Source organism: Dromaius novaehollandiae, chromosome 16 (genome assembly GCF_036370855.1).
Source record: "Dromaius novaehollandiae isolate bDroNov1 chromosome 16, bDroNov1.hap1, whole genome shotgun sequence".
NCBI lineage: Eukaryota > Metazoa > Chordata > Aves > Casuariiformes > Dromaiidae > Dromaius > Dromaius novaehollandiae.
In genome coordinates, this window is record NC_088113.1 from 10,955,043 (window position 1) to 10,975,961 (window position 20,919).

The 20,919-nt window shown below is 48.5% G+C and overlaps 1 protein-coding gene and 1 long non-coding RNA gene across 13 annotated transcripts in view; one reads left to right on the forward strand and one right to left on the reverse strand.

The window, feature by feature from the left end:
• Positions 1-20,919, forward strand: part of EYA2 (EYA transcriptional coactivator and phosphatase 2) — a 98,658-nt gene that overhangs the window by 74,496 nt on the left and 3,243 nt on the right. For all 12 annotated transcript variants that reach the window (XR_010391880.1, XM_064521454.1, XM_064521455.1 and 9 more), the window contains 6 exons: positions 7,179-7,268; positions 13,355-13,413; positions 16,365-16,525; positions 17,587-17,701; positions 18,319-18,440; positions 19,196-19,296. Coding sequence is in view for 11 of the 12 variants with exons in the window: in XM_064521454.1 (XP_064377524.1) it covers positions 7,179-7,268; positions 13,355-13,413; positions 16,365-16,525; positions 17,587-17,701; positions 18,319-18,440; positions 19,196-19,296 (648 nt within the window). In the remaining variant the exon portion in view is untranslated. The remainder of the gene's footprint in view (positions 1-7,178; positions 7,269-13,354; positions 13,414-16,364; positions 16,526-17,586; positions 17,702-18,318; positions 18,441-19,195; positions 19,297-20,919) is intronic.
• LOC112979074 (uncharacterized) lies at positions 5,651-13,359 on the reverse strand. The gene is made up of 3 exons (XR_003258097.2): positions 12,715-13,359; positions 11,583-11,775; positions 5,651-6,992 (listed from the first exon to the last, which is right to left on the reverse strand). It is a non-coding gene; the product is annotated as an uncharacterized LOC112979074 (long non-coding RNA).

Here is a 20,919-nt window from a genome sequence, read left to right on the forward strand (position 1 = left end):
TCCGAAGGAAAACACAGGCCTTGGAACGCCATAAAATAGATTTTCAAAACAAATAGAGCCTAATTCACTCAGTAGATCATGGATTAAGCCAAGATGAATACAATTTGGAAAGGATTTTCTGAGGAAGTTGGAGATTTTTTTGCCCACTGGAGGCTAACCCTTGTATTTAATGCCTTTTTAAGTTAAATTAAAAAAGCATTCAATCACCACAGGTAATAAAAAAGTCTGTTACTTTAGACATGCTGCTATATCAATTATTAGTTCGTTATTGGAGAGAGGGGAGTAAACGATGCCAGCCACCTGATTATTCCCGGCGTGTGTTTTGGGAGCAAACGTCTGTGTTCATCGCTCGTGGAGCCTGATCGGCGGCGTGGGGCCGGGCCGCGGGCACGGCGGGCAGGGAGGCACCCGGCACCCCCCTGCCTGCGCCCGTCGCCCAGCCTAGCTGAGCCCGGGGCTTCCTAGGCGCAGCGCCACGTGGCACTTGGGTGTATTAAAGGATATTTTCTGACATAAAGCGTGCGCCAGGACCGACGCTGGCTTGTCGAGCGAGCAGGGCTTGGGGGAGCTGCTCTCCAGGGTCACCGAATCATGACTTTCAAGAGAAAAAAGTTTTGAAAAGGGCACAACTTGCGTTAGGAAGTGGCTGTGCAAAGTGGGCGGTTGTGCTGCACGCCGCGACACCTTTCCAGCAAGCTTCCTGGGCGCGTGGTGTGTTTCCTCCTGCTACCGAGAGCTTGTATAGAGAAGCGATTCTCCTGGGAGCAGGGGAAGGGGGTGGAAAGGTACGTTTACATTAGCTCTCCCCCTATTTTTTTTTTGGTGTGTGTGCTCTGTATGGTAAAAAGAAAATACTTGCAGGCTTTGGGGCATGAACCTTTCATATTACTTTATAAAAATAAATTCCACTTGTACTCAAGCACCACGGCCGGGCTTTTATAAAGTATTTAAGTGCTGTATTCCCACAAGGCTGGAATCCATTTCAGAGCTGGCGGGTTCAGCTGCTGGAGAAACTAGGGCAGTCACTGCGGCTGGTCCCGGAGCATCGTTCCCGTTCGGAGGGAGGGGAGCCCTCACAACCCCGTGTGCTGCCTGGCGGGAGGCGCTGCTGCCCGGCGTGCCCGCTTGCCTACCGGGATAATTTCCGACGCACTGCTTTTGAACAGACACATGCAAGTAGAGGTAGAGCCCTGCAGCAGGCAGCACTGCAGTGGAAGTACCCCCCACGTCACGGCCCTGGCCGAGGTGAAGGGACAGCTTAAAAAGTCTTTTCTCTGTCTGGCGCAGACTTGTTGGGAAAAGTCCACGCTGTGGCGACTGTAGAAGCTGTACATTCATTCAGATTGAGTGAATTGACTGATAAACCTGAAAAATTCAATATTTAGGTAAAAGAGTATGTCTTCAATTTTTTCTGGAAAAAAAGTTTAGAGCCTGAGAATGAGAAAGCTGGGGTGTGCTATTTGGAAGGGGACAGTCCTCTCCCAAAACGCTGGAAATGTGGTCACTTCAGTGGGTTGCCTTTGAAAATGGGTTTCAGCTCCTGAGCTCCTGGGGTGCTTCAAAGAGCCGCTCTCGCGAACGCCCCCACTCCCTGCCTGGGCGAGCTCTGGGAAGCCGGCTCCCGCGGCAGCCTGGCTCAAGTGAAAAAGGTGAAAAAAATGCAAACTAAGCCACTGAAGTCTAGTAAAAGAGCTAAATGCGTGCTCCCCCTCAAGCAGACAGGGGCTTGCTTGAACTCGAACGGATGTGCACGGCTAACTTTCCATTTTTATGGAAAAGCCTTGTTCAGGTCTCAAATCCTGGTGGAGGTATAAGGCGGTAGAGGCACAGAATGGGTGTTCTCGCCCGTGGTCCTTGTCCAAACACGTGGCCCAGCCATTGGTGTCTGAGCTTTTTTATTATTATTTTTTTTATGCTACAACCAAGCTGGCCTGATTTTTCAGGAGTTTCCAAGTAATTAAACTCAATTAAACCCCTTAAGTTGGTTGCTTTGGTGACAGCGCTGTTATTAGCAGGTAGGCGCGAGGCGGCGGCTTGGCTGGGAAAGCCCGCGAGCGCGCGCTAATCCGCCGCTCACCTCTGGCTGACACCTGGGCCAGATAAACCCTGCAGAATAGGAGTCTGACGAATGCTCTTAATTAATACCTTCTTCCTTGTAGAAAAGTAATTATTTGCTCATGGCACAAACAGGTATTTGGCAGGGATTTTGAGAGACTGATTGGTTTTAAATAGTAGGGCTTTATTTTGGTTTTTTTTTTGTTTTTTGTGGACCGGCAGCGGCGTTGGGCGTTAGCAAATACGCGTCTTTTGAGTGCCCGCTTCGGGGCAGGTCGAAGCGGTTTGGGGAGACGAGGGCTGCAGGGGGGCTGCAGGTGGGAGGAGGCCGCGGGGCCCCGGCGTGCCCCGGCTGCCTCTCGCCTCCCGCTGCCGGCGGGCAGCGCAACTCCGCTTCGCCTTCGCCCCGAGTGTTCATGTCGGTAGAGCCGGGGGAGACTGCCGGTAACACCGAAACGCAAAGCGATCCGTCAGGCTCGCTGCTCGGCTTGCTCAGGGCTAAGCAGTTCTGGTTTTCCTTCCTTTTAACTACTGGTAAAGAAAAAGCTCTACTTGTGGAGTCAAAATTTTCGATAGAAAATTTTGCTATTTCAAAATTAATTTTAGGTGGGATGTTGTTAGCTTTCGGGGCGTAATTTGTCTCAAATTGTAATTTTAAAATGTAAATGACTGCAAGTCTGCAGAAATAGGTTGAGGATAACGAACAGGGCGTGCAGTTACCCAGCGTACAAGCAGTGTTGAGAACGAAGCATCAGTGATGCCGGCGGGGTGCGAAGGGAGCCATTCCTCTCGCAGGGCGGACGTTTTTGCCTTCTTTTGAAGGTGGTCCGCGGGCTCCTGTTGGCAAGGTGTTCCTCTAGCGCAGCTCCCTGTTGAAAAAGCAGCAAAACAAACTTACCCGCAAACAAGCCGATACAGAGCTGGGAGATGGAAGTGCCCCACTTCTGATGGAAATGATCTTGCAACGTGCAGGATCTGGCCGATAGCAGTGGGCAACAGCAGGTCAGTCCTCCCCAGCGAGAAGTCATGACGGGCTCCGCAGGGAGACGTGTCCGAGGTTGCTCTCTAGGGCAAATGTTTTTGATCCAAACGGTTAAAAAAAAAAGGGTTTATCTTGATCTTTGTGTCTTTTGATCAGGTAGCGCTCATGAAGGAGCGATGGGGGAGGAGGCTCCTTTCCGCTCGCAGATCGCTTGAGCCAGGCAGCGAGAGCAGGGGGTGCTGGGGAGGGGGCACGAGGAGGCAGCGCTGCCGCCCCAGCGGGTGGGAGACCCTCGGGGCGCCGGCTCCTCCGCCTCGACCCTGGGGGAGCACCACGTTAATCCGGCGTGGCGGAGGGGAGGCGTTCGGGGTGCACTGGGGTGCCGGAGGTTTTATTTGCAAAAGGAGTTTATTAGTAGTTTTCCTTCCCTGCCCCGCATTGTCCGTGTTTGCGAACGCCTGACGGGGGGATTAGCAAAGGGGTAGGACCTCGCTTTTCTGATGTTACCGAGCAAGCGCTCTGGGTTGAGTTTTTCAGCGAAGCTCTTTGCACGGCAAGCGGTGGCTGCGGGAGCAGGTTCGTTCCCCTGCAGCCCCTTCTGCGCTTGCTCCGCGTGCGGCAGGCAGATGTGCCGTGCAGCGTGCGGGGGGCACCTCTCCGTCCAAGGGAAAGGTCCTGACGGTTAGCGGGGGCCGTCAGTGGGGATGGGGCAGGCGTGCGTTGCTCTGCTAAACTGACGTTGTTCTAATGTAGGCGTTAGCCGTCCGCCGGGGCATCCCCCCGCGGCACAAAGGGCGCCCGCCGGTGGTGCGGGACTTCCGTGCTTCGGAAGACCTCTCCCTTACCACTGTCTGAAAGACTTCGTAATTCTCTTTCAAATCCTTTATAAACTGCACGGAGAATTTTGACAGCTTGTTGATTGAAAATACTCGTGTCGTTTTGTGCTTTCCCACCGGTCTGATTCTCCTGTTTATCCCGTACTTGAATTACAAGCTCGAAGCCTGTCTCTTCTCTCTGTGCCGGTGCAACCTCTGGCACGGTGGGGTTCAAGTCTGGGACTAGGGCTTGTAGATGCTGCAGTAATGCAAATAAATAACTACCAGTGGAGCCCCGACGTAGCGCCTCTCGACACCTATAGCATACTGAGAGCACTGATTTGCTTTTAACTTTATCAGCCTGTTTAAGGCTTGGAAGCATGCCTTGCTATAGAGGAAACGTCCAAACTGTGAAAGCACTGATGCCAAATCGTTTCCCCAAACGGCTTCCCCTCTGGGTGGTAAAGTGCATTTTTCTGCTTTATTTTCATTCCATCACATTCTCTATCTCAAGAGAAAGATTTTTTTCCCCTCATCTACAGTTTAATCCCCTTATTGTTTGGTTTAAGAGAAGGTAACTTCATACACTGTGGAAACATTCTCTACTCTCCATTAGTGATTAATACCAATAAAGCTAAAGACAAAATTTGGAGAATAAATGACAGATACCAACCAGTGAGACTTCCTAAAAGAGGTTTTAACAGCAAATGATCCTTGAAACGTATAAAAATAAATTGCTTCATTAAAAACTATTTTACAAAGTCGCTCCTTCCTAGCAACAGCTTTTCTCCAAAACAGCTCCCCCGTGTAACCACACCTGGGTAGTGAAACTTGATGGAGTGCTGTTTGCATGGGGCTGGAGTGGGATGCCCCGATTCCCCCGGCGTCCCCGTGCCTCGTCAGGGGAGCGCCTCTGGGCTTCAGAGGCGTATTTGGGAGGGTTAAGTGAAGGCAAAGCGTGGAGGCTCCTAGAGCAAACTAATAGGAAACACTGAGCGGGAGGACAAATGTGGAGCATGGCCCACCTGAACTTGAGTGCTGAATTACTCATCCAAGCTCCCAAGCCCCAGCAGGCCCAGGAGACCTGGTGCGCTCAAGCACGTGCCGCGCGGTGAGTGCTCGACTGAGACTTGTTCCAGCTTTGCCTGTTTCTCAGCCCCGTGCCTCGGTGTTTGGATGCGACTTTCTAAAATGGGCAGCTGTGCTTTGGGCAGGAGCTGTCACGCCAGTTGTACCTCCACAGGTCAGTACACCAGGAGTCCACGAAACGGGGCAGATACCCCTGCAGAGGGATCCCAGATACACCTCAAACCCCTTGTTACTTAGTAGTGATGTCCCAGTAGAAATATTTTTAGAAATAAATTAGTGTATGTGTTGGAAATAGACACTGTTGGTGGGAGAAGGGGTAATTTAAGCATTTTACGTTAAAATTAGAGAAGCGTTCACGGGAAGTCCGTTGAAGTTTACTTCTTGCCCAGAGGAGCAAGTGCCCTTTTTTCTAGGACACAAGCAGCATGTTTAAGCATGAGTGACAGAGCTTTTCTTTAGAGGGGTGCAGCGCTTGCAAGTTGTGCACATGGCTGCGACCGCAGCTCTTCTGCCCAAATTGCCGACCCCGACCCCAAGAACACGTAATGACGAGGTTAGCGTGCACTGCCCGTCCGTGTCAACCGCATCCACTGCAGAGGTTGATGGAAACGTCCTCATCCTCCAAACATGGTGCGCCCTGTTAGAGCTCCTCGACTAATGCGTTGCTGTCCTGCCATACAATAACGTGCCTCCGCAGAAATCTGCAGAAAATTAGAGCAAAGACTGCATATAAATCTGCCTCGTTTTAGCAGGACTTGAAACTACTGTGAAGGGGAAACCACCCACATAAACATAAAGATGAGAGGTCCCTGTCCTAATGAAGATGAATTGCAAATAAAAGCCTGTTGTGGGAACGCTCTTTTTCAAGTTGTCGGTTGTTGTTTATTTTGAACAGGCGCAATGCTTTTGCACTGGGAGTGCAGAGATTATTAACCACAGATTACTTTTGCTTGCATTTTTGAAGTATTTAACGATTAAGAAAATGTGCTGCTGGAGAGCCTGATGCAACCAGGCATGAGAGATGTGGAAAAGTGACTGAGACTCATTTAAAGCAGAGTGCACTGGGCGAGAGGCTGGTGCAGCAGGTGTCTTGGGCGTATTTCCGCGTGACGGACCTGCAGAGGGTATACGCAGCGCCCGTGTGGCAGCTCTGTAGGGCTGTGTTAACTCTGCGGCAGCTGGTTCATCCGTGACCCACGTCTCCTGCGAAGTCCTGAATTACGGTCGGGCTGCGAGTAGCGCAGTCCTATGAGGCAATTCAGCTAAGGTTTTGCCACCGGCTTTGGTAGGAGCAAAGGCGGGACGTGAGGAAGTTCACGTATGCTTAAGGGTGTGTGGAAGGCGTTTTGGAGCTGGTCGTACATCTGTTTTCACGTTCTTTTCATCAATAAAAAAGCGCATTTTGAAAACGCTGCAGGCAGCCTGCGCTGCTGCACAGCATCCTTGCAGTCCCCACGCAGGCAGCAGCTCGGTACCCTCTGGGGACGGGACGGGCCAAGCTGGACCCGCGCTCGGCCGAAGGGAGGGCTGGCGCTGCCAAAAACCCACAGAAAGGGCAAACTGTCACGCTGTCAGTGTGCCCATGTCAGACGGGCCAGACTGGCCAACCTGGCAATTTACTGAGCTGTCTTGTCTTGTGGTTTTCTTTTTTAATGCATGCAGTTATTTGGGTGCGACTGCCAGCAGGGCTGCAGTTCTGGCTCCATGAGCCTGTGTTACACTGCCGTAGAGCGGTATAACCTGTCCTGAGCGGGAACAGTCATTTCACATTAAAGATCTGTGTTAACCTGGGAAGACTGATGCCAACCTCCTATGGCAGGTTTGAAGGAGAGGGCAAGAGAAGATCACGCGCTGCATGCTCTGTTGCTCTTTTTTTTCTCTAACCACTCTCTGCTGACACTATTGGAAATCAGTTCTTGGTCCAAGCTACTGAAGCGGTTCTTTTATAGCCTCAAGTGTTTAAAGCTTCTCGTTATCCGCCTCTGAAACGTGTGGGCTATTCCTGGTCAAGAAGAGCCATATGCATCCTTGAAACAACAGAATTTGATTATCTAGGAGAGCAAAAGAAAGGGTGGGAAAATCACATTAAGACACACTTGGGAAATAAATGGCTTTAATGAATGTATCTACAGAAACAGCAATCTGTAGATCCTGTGTTTGTTCTAAGACATCCCACCTCTTCCCCCCAAAAAAGGAAAATCAAAATGATTGGAAAAAAACTGATTTTCCCCTAACAGGACACTACAACGTCTGTGCGGATAGGTCTTATGATGGAAGAAATGATCTTCAACCTTGCAGACACGCATCTGTTCTTTAATGACCTGGAGGTATGTAGCTGCTTATTTTATTTAACATCTCTCTTATTAATCATTTGCATCTGGTCTACAAACTTGTTTTTCTGGCCAAGAAACTTTCATTAGTGACCCCAAAGAAGTGGGCCTTAGCTGGCTTATTGGAAGCATACTTTACTGTGTCTCTTTGACATCTTCATTCTGTTAAGGAACTTTTTTCTAAATACAGAGTAACAATGATGGCTTTTGGCAGTTTTCCTAAATCTAATAATGAGGACATTGCTGCTGCTTCTCCTGAAATTTGCTATTTAATAATTTTATTAAGCTGAATTAGCAGAGATCCTAGGGGCAAGTAGCAATTAACTATGAGCCAGTGCAGAGGTTTTAAAACTGGTCCCTGTTCTGGCGGGAGCTCTGTTCTGCACACAGAGATGCTGAGCAGGGGGCCGCTCGTGCGCAGGAGGGAACCAGGTGAGTTTCTGCATAAAAGGCAAAGAACAAAAAGTCCTTCCCATCTGGGGCAGGGTTAGGTCTGACAGCGCCGTCTACAAAACCAAAACCTTTTTGAATGTGTGTTCAAATCCAAGCAAAGTCACACAAGCAAAGACGAGCAGCAGCTCTGTAGGGCTGATGAGGAGCCCTGTGCATTGGTAACCAGTAGAAATGGTCTGAAGCTTGTAGCACCCGAACAGCCTTTTCTTCCTCTCTCGGCTTTTTCCAAAGAAGGGCTTGGTGAGGAAGGTACAGAAAGTGCAAAGTGAAAATCTTTTTCCGACAAAAAAAGAGAGCTGCTATTTGGGTGTCCAGGGCGTTGTAGAAATAGTGATAGGATTTAACACACCTCCAGCGCTTTTCACCCATGAGATCTCAACATGTCCTGCCCAAAGCCGCCCTTCAGAAACCCTCTGCCAATTCAGACTTTTCCCCTGTTTGTAAAGGATTTAAGTGTGCAAATCATTTTAAAACAAGCTTTTTTCTGGCTTCACTTATCACTCTAAAACATGAAATAAAGCAGCAAATTGTCTGGCCTCAGTCAAATTCTGCACATTTGTCAGTCAGTGACAGCTTTGGCTTCTGGAAGCAGAGTCCTTGGGTCAGTTTTGTCTCCCAAGGCCTCTCAAGTTCTTCTTTAACCACTGGAGCAAAGCAAAGTTTTTAATTAAAAGAAGTTGGTTTGAGGTTTTTTTCTTCTGTGGTTTCTAGACATTAAGGCAGCAAAAGCTAAACAAAAATTCACTGAGAAATGGGACTTCTTATCCAGCAGGCCTAGGTAGCTGAGTAAGAACTAGTCCGGTGAAGACCTAGATTTTAGCACTGCTTCTCCAAGTAGCATTCAGAAAAATGCAAAATATCTGGGCTCCACATCTGAGAGCGGAGGAGAGCCAGGTGCTGCAGGCACATCTCTTCACCAAAATGCTAAAGGAGATCTTCTCTAAATAGATTGGGCTACAAAGACATTTCTGTTGCTAGTGCTATTTTGTGGCTACATGAGAAATAGAAGTGATTTTGCTGATTTCCTGGAATGTCTTATCAGCTTCCCTTCTTTAATTAAAAAATTGAGGAAACACAGAATGAGCAGCTGACTGGGCAGGTCAGCATGACCTTTGTGGCCTTGCCACAGGGAGTAAAGTGGCAGCACAGGCGCCTCGAGGGGAGAACATCGCCCTGCTGGATCTGGATGGTTCAAAATGATGCAAAACGTTTGAGAACGAGATAGTGCTCCATCCGGCCAGAGCACAGAGCAGCCGAGAGAGCGCCTCGTGAGACGACTTTATCTTAACTCCTGCGCTGTTTTAAATGACTCTCCTTAACAAGTATGCATTGCCCAGCTAGCTGGAAAGAGAAGAGTATTTTCTATTCAAAAATTTCAGTTTTCCCTTTTTGCCTGTGCTTGGTGGGTTTTTCAAACCAAAACCAAATGAAGGTGTTTTGTTTTTAGCTGAGTGCTTTCAATGAAAAAATGAGGGATGAGGGACAATTGAGAAGTGAATGTCCTTTGCAAAATTTTTCTTTCGAAAAAAAGGCCATTTCTGCTTTGATGAAGTTGCAGCAATGACAACAGCAAAACAGTCATCCATCTCTGTTCTCTAGCCATCCTGCACCTTCATTTTGGATGATAAATGAAAGTCTTTCAAGGTGGAGCGTTCACCGAGTGATATTTAAGGATCATATGTCACCAAGTGTTAGGTTCGAAGAAGATGCAATGAATGGTATTCTTAAAAAGAAAAAAAAAGCAGAAACAGACAAAACCCCAGCACGGTAGTTGGTGCAGTTCTCGACCCTCAGAGATTACCATATACGTTAGCACCATCATGTGGTGTAACGCTGCCCTGTACAAGCGCAACAAGCCGAGGCTGCGCGGGGCTGAAACCCTTTCCGGCCGCATCCCGGGTTCGGGCAAGTGCAGGCTGCAATGAGAAGGCGGCAGAATAGTTGCACCGTTCAAGACCAGAGCATGAGGATTCTTGCTAGGAAATATCAAACACAGCAAAACGTTTCTCTGGCACAAATCCATAGCGCTTTTGGCAGCCGGGCGGCCCGGGGAGCCCTCCCTGCCCTGCCGAGCACGGCTGGCCCTGGTCCCAACAGGCGGAGCCTGGGGGAGAGGTGTGCTGGGGGGAATAACGCTCGTCCTAACCAGAGGCATGGTGGACTAGGAAATCAGTTTTTACCTTGTTTTAGCAACAGGTGAATGGCTAAACTGTGTTGGCTGCAGTTTTCAGTGCTGTGCAAAGCAGGAGGCGCTGCCAGGGGTTGAGTCCTGTTGAAGCATTCCCTGAAAGTGCCTGATGAGGATGAAACATTTGCACATTGATGCAGCAAGATTTGCACAGCCCTATCAGCACTTGTGTGACGATCTGAAGTCCAGTGAAGATGTGACATCCTAGCAAAGTCCAGGCTCCAAAGACCAAGCGAGAAGCCCGCACTGGAATACTTCTTTTTTGTATCAAAGCCACGTGGTTCATGCCTGGTGTGGAAGCAAAGCTGTCAGGCTGTGGAGCAACGCACCAAATGAAATGTTTTGCCAAGACTGGAGAGAGCAGTAGAGTTTTCCTCTATGGCAATGCAGAGACAACTTGTCTACAAAACTGCTCTCACACTGAAAAATTAGAGAAACTAATAGGATGGATTATTGCGATGGATGCAGACTGTCAGCTCAGCAGGGGACTGGCAATTCAATAGCAGGTGTTTCCAGAGCTTGCCTCTTTAAAGCTGAAGGAAATGGGCACAGGAACCAGGCCAGTGCTACTCTGACCCTCTGTGCTCCTTCCTCCCCTGTGCCATGAACTTGCAGAGCCTCCTTGCAGCTCGCCGAGCTCGGCTGTGTTTGCTGCGCACACGGTGCCATCCTGCTACCTGGGACCTGTCAGTAGCCAGGGCTTCGCAGGCTTTCGGGATTTTCCTGGAGGGGATTCAGGCACTTGTTTCCTCCCCTTCTGGATACATTTCTCTGCTGTGCTCCAGCATGGGAATCTTGAACATACGCAACAAGGGAAATCAGCAGTCAGAAAACCTACCTCAAACCATCCTCTCGGGGTGCCGCAGCCCAGCACAGAGGCACGTTTCTTGTGCGATTCACCCCAACCCTCAGGCTAGCGCCTGGACGGGAGGCAGCTGATCCCTGTCCTCGGGGCTGCTGGTGAGTGAGGAGCCCCAAACCCGGAGACCTTCCAGCCGCTTTCGGTCTTTATTGATAAGAAAGGGATTCTCTGCGGGTGAGTTAACTCTTGAGTTGTGCAACTGAGAAGCTGGCCTGCTTTTCCAGCTGATTTGGGGCAGGGGGGAGTTAGGGTATTTTCTGTTTTTCTGTTTTTCTTCTCCTGTGCTTGTTGGAGCACGGCTTAGTGGTGTGGCTGCACAATAACCCCCCAAAAAAAGACACCAAATGTTGACACGGGCCAGCCATCGTGTTGCATTTCTAGGGCAGGCAGTGACAAAAGCTTTGCCCCGTTCTGGTTGCTTTTACCAGCACAGCCCAGGCAAGCAAGGGTCTGTGTTTGCTGAGCCATACATTCAAACCATACGTGTATGTTTTTGCCCCACTAGTTAGCCCACTCGTGTAGCGCTTACATGCCCCTCTAGCACATCATCTGTGCTTGCACTTGCAACAGTACTGGCAGATTAAATTGCTGCAGTCTGCTACAAGGTGTTTGCTGCAAAGGGCTCTGATCACACTGCCAAACAGGAGCAAATACCCCCTGGAAAAGCAGGTATTTGCACGCTCGGTTCCCCGTTGCGGGGGAGGCGCGCGAGCCTGGCTGCCCGCGGAGGCAGGCTGTGCGTCGCGGCCCGGCCCGGCAGCGTGGCCGCGCTGCAGGCAGCTCAGGTCTGCCGGCTGAGAGGTCTTACCCCTTGGCTGTGGGCTGTACGCGCCGCACGACACATAGCTCTGGCGTCCTGGGGGATCATTTTAAAAAGCCAGCAGATGTGGAGACGGGGCCGTGTCCCCCTGGCTGACTTCCGTTTGGACAAGCTGGCCCTTCGTTTCGGCAGCCCAGGTGTCCTGCCCCGACTCCCCACTCGCTGAGATTTCAAGGAAATTCTGCAAGAATGAAAAATTAGTCTCGTAACCAAGTAGTAAAACACAGTCCGCATTCTTCCTTTAAGCAGCTTCCCTGTGTTTCACCCAGTAACACGATAGGCTCAGCCGCCGGACTATGAGGTAGCGTCTCACCAAGTGTCATGGTATTTTATTAAGTCAGAAATGTGATAGCTACTGTTGTCACACTTCAGTGTACAGAACAATTCATTCACAGATGAGAAAAGCAGATCCCTCCGCAAATACCTTTCCCCTGACTTAATGCTCTGCGCTGCATGACTGCAATGGAGTGGGCTGCATCGGCATGGTCCCAGCGTGGCTCGCAACAGCGGAGGGGGGCAAAAATGATGTGCAGGAGAGAGAGAGGTGCCCAAGGAGAGCTGCTGTGCTGCCACTTGGCTCCACTCGTGCAGAATATACTCTCCGGTGATGCATTGATAAGAGGACCAAGGTAAAATTGGATGTCTTTCTGAGAATGATCTAAAATAATTGCTGCAGCAAATGTCATGTTTGCAGACAGAACAAGGTCATAGTCATCTCTGACATTGTGCCTTGTAAGTCAAGCTTGGTGGCTTGTTCGGGGGTTTTTTTTTTTTTGAAAGGGCCTAATTTAAAGCAATTCATAAACTCCTCATTGTGTAAAGCAGGTAATACAAACTGTGTAGTTTAAAGGACACTGAAAGTGGTGAAGGCAGTGGATGCTGGTTAGCATCAGTTAGGGTGGTGTTCATCAGCTTGAAGGCTTTCTGTTAGGTCCTTACCTGCAAGGGTCATGGAGAAGGAAGATTAAGGTGCTGGGGAAAGCTTCCTGATTTTTCTCTTTCTACTCATAATGTCAACTCAAGGAAAGAAACCATAGAAATAACGTCTCAAGTTTTTGAGGTAAGGCCTCCACCATTCAAACAATGAAGAATTTGGGATGATAAGATCTCAGGTACATACCTCATGCAGGCTTAGCTCCAAGGAGATACTCGGTTTAAATTTCCTGTGCACGGATTTCCTTGTTGCTACCACATATGATTTCTTAGCAGGGTCTGTGGAGTGGGGCTATGAAAGGTGCCTGCCTTAGTGCTTCAGCACATCGGAGGGTGCTCAGCGCCCTCATACGTGTTGGGAAAACACCAGCAGGATAGGTGCCTGGAAATTTCCGTCAAACAGATCTCCCCTTGAAATTGTGAGGGCACACACCTCCTGTCCAATGTGCTCTTCTCCCGGGCGAGAGGCTGCCAAATCCATGCCTTATCACGCATGCAGATTTTACAAAACAGTCTTTCTGGCTAAAACACAAGCGTCTCCCTCCTTCTTGTCTGTATAGGAAGTAGTTTCACTTACTGTGTTATTCAAGAGCTGTTGTGTCCTTAAATAACCATTGGTCACGCACACCGTTTCTGTTCGTGTTCTGCGCAAGCACTGTGTGATACTTGTTCTTAACAATTAAGTGGCCGCACAGTGCTAGGCAGTACTGGCAGTGCGTAAGGCTTTCGCTTCTCAGTATTATCCTTAAAGTCATTTTTCATGTTCTTGCAGATTTTTTTTCAAAGCACTTACTTCTTGATGTACTTTTTCTTCATATACTTCTCAGGACTGTGACCAGATCCACATAGATGACGTGTCATCTGACGATAACGGTCAAGACCTAAGGTACGGGATCTCCAGCCTGGAAGCGGCAGGTCAGGTAGTCCCCAGCTGTTTGAGAGTGGCAGGGTGTTCTCCAGCGGTGAAAAACAGCATTCTCGACCGCGTGCCCTCTCCCCTCCCTGGCTCCGTACTGTCTGCAATTATTAAGCACACAGAGCACAAAGTCCTCTTTCGCACATTGAGATGCCTGTGCCTACTGTCAAGCCCTGACCATGCTGAACTTTGAACCATCCTGGGAAATGTGTTTAAAATTAGGTTGAACTAAAGTCTGACTGCACCAGTTTCTGGTGTGATTTGGCCAGCCAGTTGGCACAGGTGTGGCCAGACCATTTCAGACTGTGCCCGAGCCTCACAGGCATGTCACATTTGTACCCTGCAGCAAGGGACTCCTGCTGCCTATGGGAAAGCAGAAAATGAACAATAGTAGCATGAAGCTAAAATAAAAGCACAATCTAACGTGAACATCGTAGTGTGATTTCAAGCCAATTTGGCAGAAACAGTCGTGTGCATTCCCAAACCAGACTGAAATGTTTACCCCTGCCCAATCTGTAATGAATGGGTTTAGTAGTAAGGGTTGGGGACCTTGCCAAGCCGGGTTGCTGTCAATGGTAGAAACTTGTACTGAAACTGCACCAAATATTATGTGTATGACTAAGATCATCATGTATACAAAAGCTACTTCTGTACAATTACATATTCCTTTCCCAAAAATGTTTTCTGCAACATCATGGTAGCTGGTGCAGGAATGAGATGTGCAGAGCTCATATAGAGCTTTATGATTTGTGTTTTTATGGATGGTAGTATAATTGGTATAAAAGTTGGTATATATAAACTGATACAGAAGCAGCATAGAAAACAACATAAGTGTTTTAGGGAAAAGACTTTTCCGTCTGCAGAGAACGTCACTTAGATTTGAGTGTACCTGAAGCGCTGGTCTGTGCTTTGCAATGCACTGAACCTGCCAGTTCCACTGGCTCCAGCAGCCTGTAAGAGGGTGAGTCTGGATATCCGTTCAGCCATGGATTAAAACAATAATTTGAGTTTTCTGTCAAATAAATCACTGTGCTTGCCCACGCTGAGTGAGTGAAAAAAGCCATTATCTAACAGCAGCTCTTAGATCCTGTGACAAACCCAGACCTAAACGGTTGCAGTCATGTCAGAAGTGCTCCTTAGCTGCTTATGGCTTGTCTGTGTGGGAAATGAAGCCAAGTTGACTGAAGTATGTTTAGCATGTTAAACTCTTATTTGAATTCTCTGATTTAGAAATAAAGTGGCCTCAGGGCTTTCTGGAAGGGGAAATTACTGTGCAGTAAATCAGGTTGTGAGTGTACAGGCACCGGCTACTCCCGCAGTAACACAGGGCGCAGCCGGCGCTGCGGGTTTGTGGGCAGAATGAGCTGAGCTCCCGTCAAGCTGCGCGGGGAAGGGCAGCCTGGGGCGCTGAGCCTTCCGCCCCGTCCCTGGCTCCGGCTCTGGCGCTTGGGGTTACTGAGATGGACTCACCGAGTTTCGCGCGGATGTTCAGCCCGGCGCTGGTCGGTCCTGGCCCGGCTGCCTGTGCCCGGAGCCGCAAGCGCCGCGTCTGCGTGGGCTGGCGGGAGCAGGATCACCCTTTTCTGCAGCAGCTCGCTCCAACGTCTGCTTAAACTGTGAAACGCTATCTTGAGGTTGTCATCCGGCAAACTTTAAGGTGCCATGAGTTGGTGCCGCCTCTCTCCATGTCCCTCTGCCGCCAGGCAGGGAACCGATCCAGCTGAAAAGCAACTTCTGTTGTTAAGCTGTACTGGAGCTGAACAGGTCCCTGAGCCGCCTCACCCCGGTGCTGAGGAAATGCTAGTGCTGGTACAGAGAAAGGGTCAGTGAGGAGGAGTGCCAGGGAGAAGGCAGCGTTGTTTCCTTCGGAAAAAAGTGCTAGTTCAGGGTGTTTGTGCAACTACCGCTTGCCCCCGCTCGCTCATAGGGGTAATTACTCGGGAGCTGCTTGGAGCTATCAATCAGCTCAGTTTTTGTTAGGAAAGCTTTACAGTCCCATGTTGCAGACAGTCAAGGCTCCCTTAGTTCACTTCTTAATTTTTTTCTTGATCTAATGTGTTCAGAGCCTATTTAACAACATGCCAGGCAGTCGGAGAGGTAACACCAGCATTTTCTCCTTTAGGATTTGAGTACTTCTGCAGTTACCTTAGGGGCCCACGTGAGAGGCAGGTGAGGTATTTCAGTGACCTGAGGGCGGTCGGGGTGTTGTTTTGTAGTCCGGAGAACCTCAGCATCGTCAGGGAGTGCTCGATAACATGCATCATATTTACATTAAAAGCGTTTTTTTAAACTGTGCTAGTAACTGTGCTGGTTGTCGTTGGTTTCAGAGATGAGGCTAAGGACTGTAGGGAACCACGGTTCTGGCAGTCCAGTTGATTTCCTAGCTATGTCAATAAATTATTCAAGTTAAAGCAAATGATAGGCCAGAATATTCCTTTCTGATCCTTTGGCTGTTCTAGTAGCACACAAAAAATTATGCACTGGAGGGTGCCGGCATTCGTCAAGATGGCACGTGCACTTCTGGGGCACGGAGGTGATGGGCAAAATATACTCCTAGGCCATTTCCACGTGTGCTTCCTTCAGCAGTCCGCCCAGGATGAAAACAAGGAGGGCCGTGCATGGGTGTAGGTGTTTACACAGATTTGGGGCTGAACTGGCTGAGGAGTCCACCCTCGCAGTGGCTTCTGTAAAATAAACCCAGTGCTCTTTCACGCGCTTGCAAATGTTCGTGTAACACTGTAAATGTTAGCAGCAAATGCCCAGGGGCCATGGAGATGAACTCTGCTTCTGTACCGTGGCGTCTGTGTCCATCTCTGCTGCCGCTTGTCGCCACGTTTCTTTCCGATTGTTGCCGCTCCCTGCTTGAACCGCGTCACCTGTAATTGCCCTGACCTCGTCCCCTTGCCTCCTCCCTCTCCCAGCACGTACAACTTCTCAGCAGACGGCTTTCACAGTTCAACGGCCAGCGCAAACCTCTGCCTGGGCTCTGGCGTTCACGGGGGAGTCGACTGGATGAGGAAATTAGCATTCCGCTACCGTCGGGTGAAAGAGATGTACAACACTTACAAAAACAACGTAGGCGGTAAGTGTCCGCTGCCGGGCACCCGGTGGGCCTTTTATCGTCCAAAATACTCCTGACCCCGTTCTGCTAGGGACGTGCTCTGGGGGAGGCACGGAGAGCAGCCAAATCAGAGTACTTCACAGTGAGCTGAGCAAGTATCTCAGCCATTAGCCTTCGGTAAGTGTTCCGTATGGGCTTTGCAGGAGGTGAGCTGACCTACCTGCTACAGTGGTTGGAGAAGGACCGAAGTCTGAGCATGGGGCTTTATTTTAGAATTTCTTCAGCAGGAAAGCAACCTTTCCCAGTTTTCCAAAATGCTTAGTAAACATGCAAACAGTCCAAAACTAAATATAGTGGCTTTTCCTCAGAAGAACTCATGGCTGATCTCTTGTTCTTGTGGCATAGCCACTTGTTTTTAACCCCCCCAAAGCAGTATCACCAGGTAACAGGATGCCCTAGGTTCCTTCTTTTCAGCTGGTTACAGCTAGTTGTTCACCAAGTTGCTCTGCTTCAGGTTCAGAACATTATTGCCAGGTCTGTGACTGGGTAGGGAAAGGACCAAAAGTAAGAATACCTCTGCAGCCTTTTTTTTTTTTTTTTTTTTTTTTAACTGGAGAAATATCCTATCCACATGACTGGAAATGGTGCACAGCTTTTCAGTAGAAGCAGCTCCTTCTTGGCTTCAAACGTCCCTCAGCTCAGGCCACAGCCCCGCCACGCTGCTCGTTAGTCCTCTGGCTCGTTTCACATACAAGCTTACCGGGAATCCCAAGAAAGGTGTTACAGCGTGGTTCTGCGGACCGCAGATAGCCAGTACCATTCACGCGGGTTTGAAGGAAGCCGAGCAGGAGAAAGTCGTTGCGGTAGCGTAGCAGGGTGCTGGGGTGGGGACCTGCCGCAGGGCAGGGCAGAGCTGTGCCCCCACGGGGCAGTGGGAAGCAGCTCCCATCCCACAAATGGGAGAAGGGCGGTGGGAAAGGCCGGACGCCGAATGCAACCAGGGGAAAACAGGAGGCCACTGGCATACAAAGCTATGCGACTCCCTTGCTGTGCACCTACAAAAGATGTTTCCTTGCTTGCAGGTTTAATAGGCGCTCCTAAGAGGGAAACCTGGCTGCAGTTGAGAGCAGAACTTGAAGCGCTGACTGATCTCTGGCTCACACATGCTCTGAAGGCTCTGAATTTGATACATTCCCGGTAAGAACAGCTTAAAGAATTGCCTACAGGCTTGATCCAGGATCTCCTTTGCTTCCCTTCTTTTCCCCCGTCTAAACAAATTGAGACACATTTATGGGACTTTGCTGGCCAAACCTGTGGGAGGCCTGTCTGCACATGTTTTGCAGACTTGTATTATCAAGGGCTGGGGTGAGCGTGAGATGATGAACTGAGCAAAAGAAAAAGCAGTCCTTTTTCCTGCCTGTCTTTGGCTACATCATTTGTGGCACACCTGTCGTGAGCAGATTTACGAGAGACTAGGAAAGGGAGAAAAGGGCCCTTCCGTGCCTGAACATGTTCATTCAAAGAACCTAGCGTGGACATTACTATGTGGTGGTTGAATTTCCACAAAATAGATCCTGGCATGCATGCAGTAAGGCTGCATCACTGCTGCTTTCTTTCATGGAGTTTTTTTCATTCCGCTAGTTTATTAAAGAGACATGACCAGTACTCAAGATGTCTGCCCTGAGCTGCAAAATCTGCAATGGCTTGGGAACTTCCTTGCAGTTGCAGGAGAGGTTTGCTTCCTGCCGTCTTTCAGCTCAGAGTAGAAGAGGGAAACACAGACTGCCACTCCTACTAACGTTTTTGTTTTCTAGGTCTAACTGTGTGAATGTGTTGGTCACCACAACTCAGCTTATACCAGCTCTTGCTAAAGTGCTTCTCTATGGACTGGGCACTGTCTTCCCCATTGAAAACATTTACAGTGCAACAAAAACAGGTAAGATCAAAGTGACTAAGGCCTCAGCCAATGATTGATTGAAGTTTTGTCCCTGAATCAGGCACATCTGTCCAACTGATTGCAACGAGCAACATATGAGCTTTATTTTTGGCACTGTTTGCACATCGCTAATTTGCAGCCTGACTGCTCATACTTAAGCTAGCACAGGCTGCAGAAAATCTAAGTCTACCCAAATGTCTCCACGGGGAAGAGAGCCTGAAAGATAACCATCCTTTGGAGCATCTGTGGCATGCAGGGATGTCCTACTGCACACAGCTAGGAGGAAGATAGTCTGGTTCAACCTGTTACAAAAGCGCAGTTGGGATGCTGTTACTAAGGGAGAGAGGGATGGAGTGTGCTGAGTTAGCTTTATGAAGAATTGTGTGAGTACTGAATATTGGTAGGACTGGTTACAACTGGAATGAACAGAAAAGGTCTCTCAAAACTGAATGCCATGACTGTCACATCACTCTACCAACTGTGGGTCTAAGCAAAGCATCAGATGTCACATAGCTTATGGAAAGCTTCCGGCAGCACTTGGAAGTTCCCAATTGATAAAGAAAGTGCTAGTAGCTGTCATGAGATGGAGAGACTCCATCTCAGATGGAGAATCAGTTAGGTTCTAATTTCAACAGAAAATGAGAAATGTAGAGGCAAGTTTAATGAGGTCCCAGCTGCAGTTCCAGCAGCTGAGTGCCAGCCCCACCTGCCATATGTGTCCAGGTAACAAATGTGTCTTCTCTTCTGTTGCTCAGGGAAAGAGAGCTGTTTTGAAAGAATAATGCAAAGGTTTGGAAGAAAAGCCGTGTATATTGTAATAGGAGATGGTGTTGAAGAGGAACAGGGAGCAAAAAAGGTACAGTCTGTGGATGCCATCCTGGATTCTTCCAAGTTTTCATTTCAGTGGCCTTTTCTTTATTTAAGCTTTTAATGAAACTCCTTCCCTTTGCAACAGTTTACAATTGGTCTCATTTCTTCATATGCAAAATACTCAACAACCTTGTGAGAAATTTCTTACTGTAAATCTCCCCACCTTGGCAGCTAGTGCAATTTTCCAGGTAGTCCCTCTACTGCCACATGTTCCAGGACTTACTCTTGCTTAATAAAGATGGCTTTGAACACATGAAAAGGAAAACTCCATGTGTGTGATCTCAGACCAGCAAGCAGGGTCAGCTTCTGATCTATACACATTACTCCTATAAATTCCAAACTCTTGGGTTTTTTTGAGTGATTTATTAAAATCTGTATGTATATACATACGCACATATACATATATGTGTGTGTATATATGACTTAGTGTGGTCACAGGGCCTAAAGTTATTAGAGTAAATACCAAAGGGACATTATAATACTGAGTTGCTGCCTTTATTAATGATTTGTGGGCCAATGCGATTGATTAATTTCACAACCAAAATGAAATAATGGAGGTACACCGAACGCAAAGTAAAGTGGAAGGCTCTGAAAGCATTATGGTCAGGAATAACAAGCCCAAAGTTTGGGTAACACTTCATGCTCACTGAACAGATGTGTCCCACTGACATTGGTAGCCTTAGAAAGAATTAAATGGACTAACCTGTGTATCCCATTGAGTCTTCCAGTCATTAGTATCCACATTCCAGTCACTGGGAAACTTGAACTGTATTTTTAGGGATCAGCTGAAGCTCCTTTGTTTTGGGTAGACTGTAAGAGGAGAGAAGCTGGAACACCAGAGCTTAGAGGAGATAAGAGCAAAATTTGAGACCAAAGGCTTTCTGATTACAGTGATTTAGTGCGAAAAGAGAGATTTGAGAGATGCGTTAGGGAATACCATCAGTCATACACCAGGGATATCAGTGTATCAGAGAAACCCAAGAATGGTAGAAGAATATGGAGAGGAAAGACCAGACTTGAAAGAAGGGAGTCAGATACATCAACTGAGTTGTAAGATGTGAGAATTGAACTGCCAAAGCTTTCAGTTCCTAATCTTTAGAATGGAAACTGCCTGGAATCTGCATTTACTTGGCTTTATTGAGACAGGAATACAATTTGTTTGTGGAAAGCATCATTTGCAGGATAGGCTGACTTTGTGCATCCTGGGTCTTGTGCTCCTGATGTGACTGCAGAAACGTGACTGAGCTGCATTTGCTCAATATGCAAAGAGTATTGCACGTAAGTTGAGATGCAGGAAGTGACTGCATGAACCTCATCTCCAGCAAACTAGTGAATTTTTTAATAGGCACCCAGATGACTTGCAGCTTTGGTGATGTACGATAATTTTAGCACAGCAACTCAGCTATGCAGCTGAACTTTGTGCTAGAGGACCTGACATGCCATTCTGAATGAGGATTCTGCAAGCACTTGCCGAGCAAGGTAGTCCCATTGGGTGCACAAGCCCAGGGAGAAAGGGATCCCAGCAAGTAAGACGGTAAGCACCTGTTCTGTTCCCCAGAATTGTATCTTTAAAGCAGCAGAAAAAGCAGCAGAAACCCTCTCTTTTATG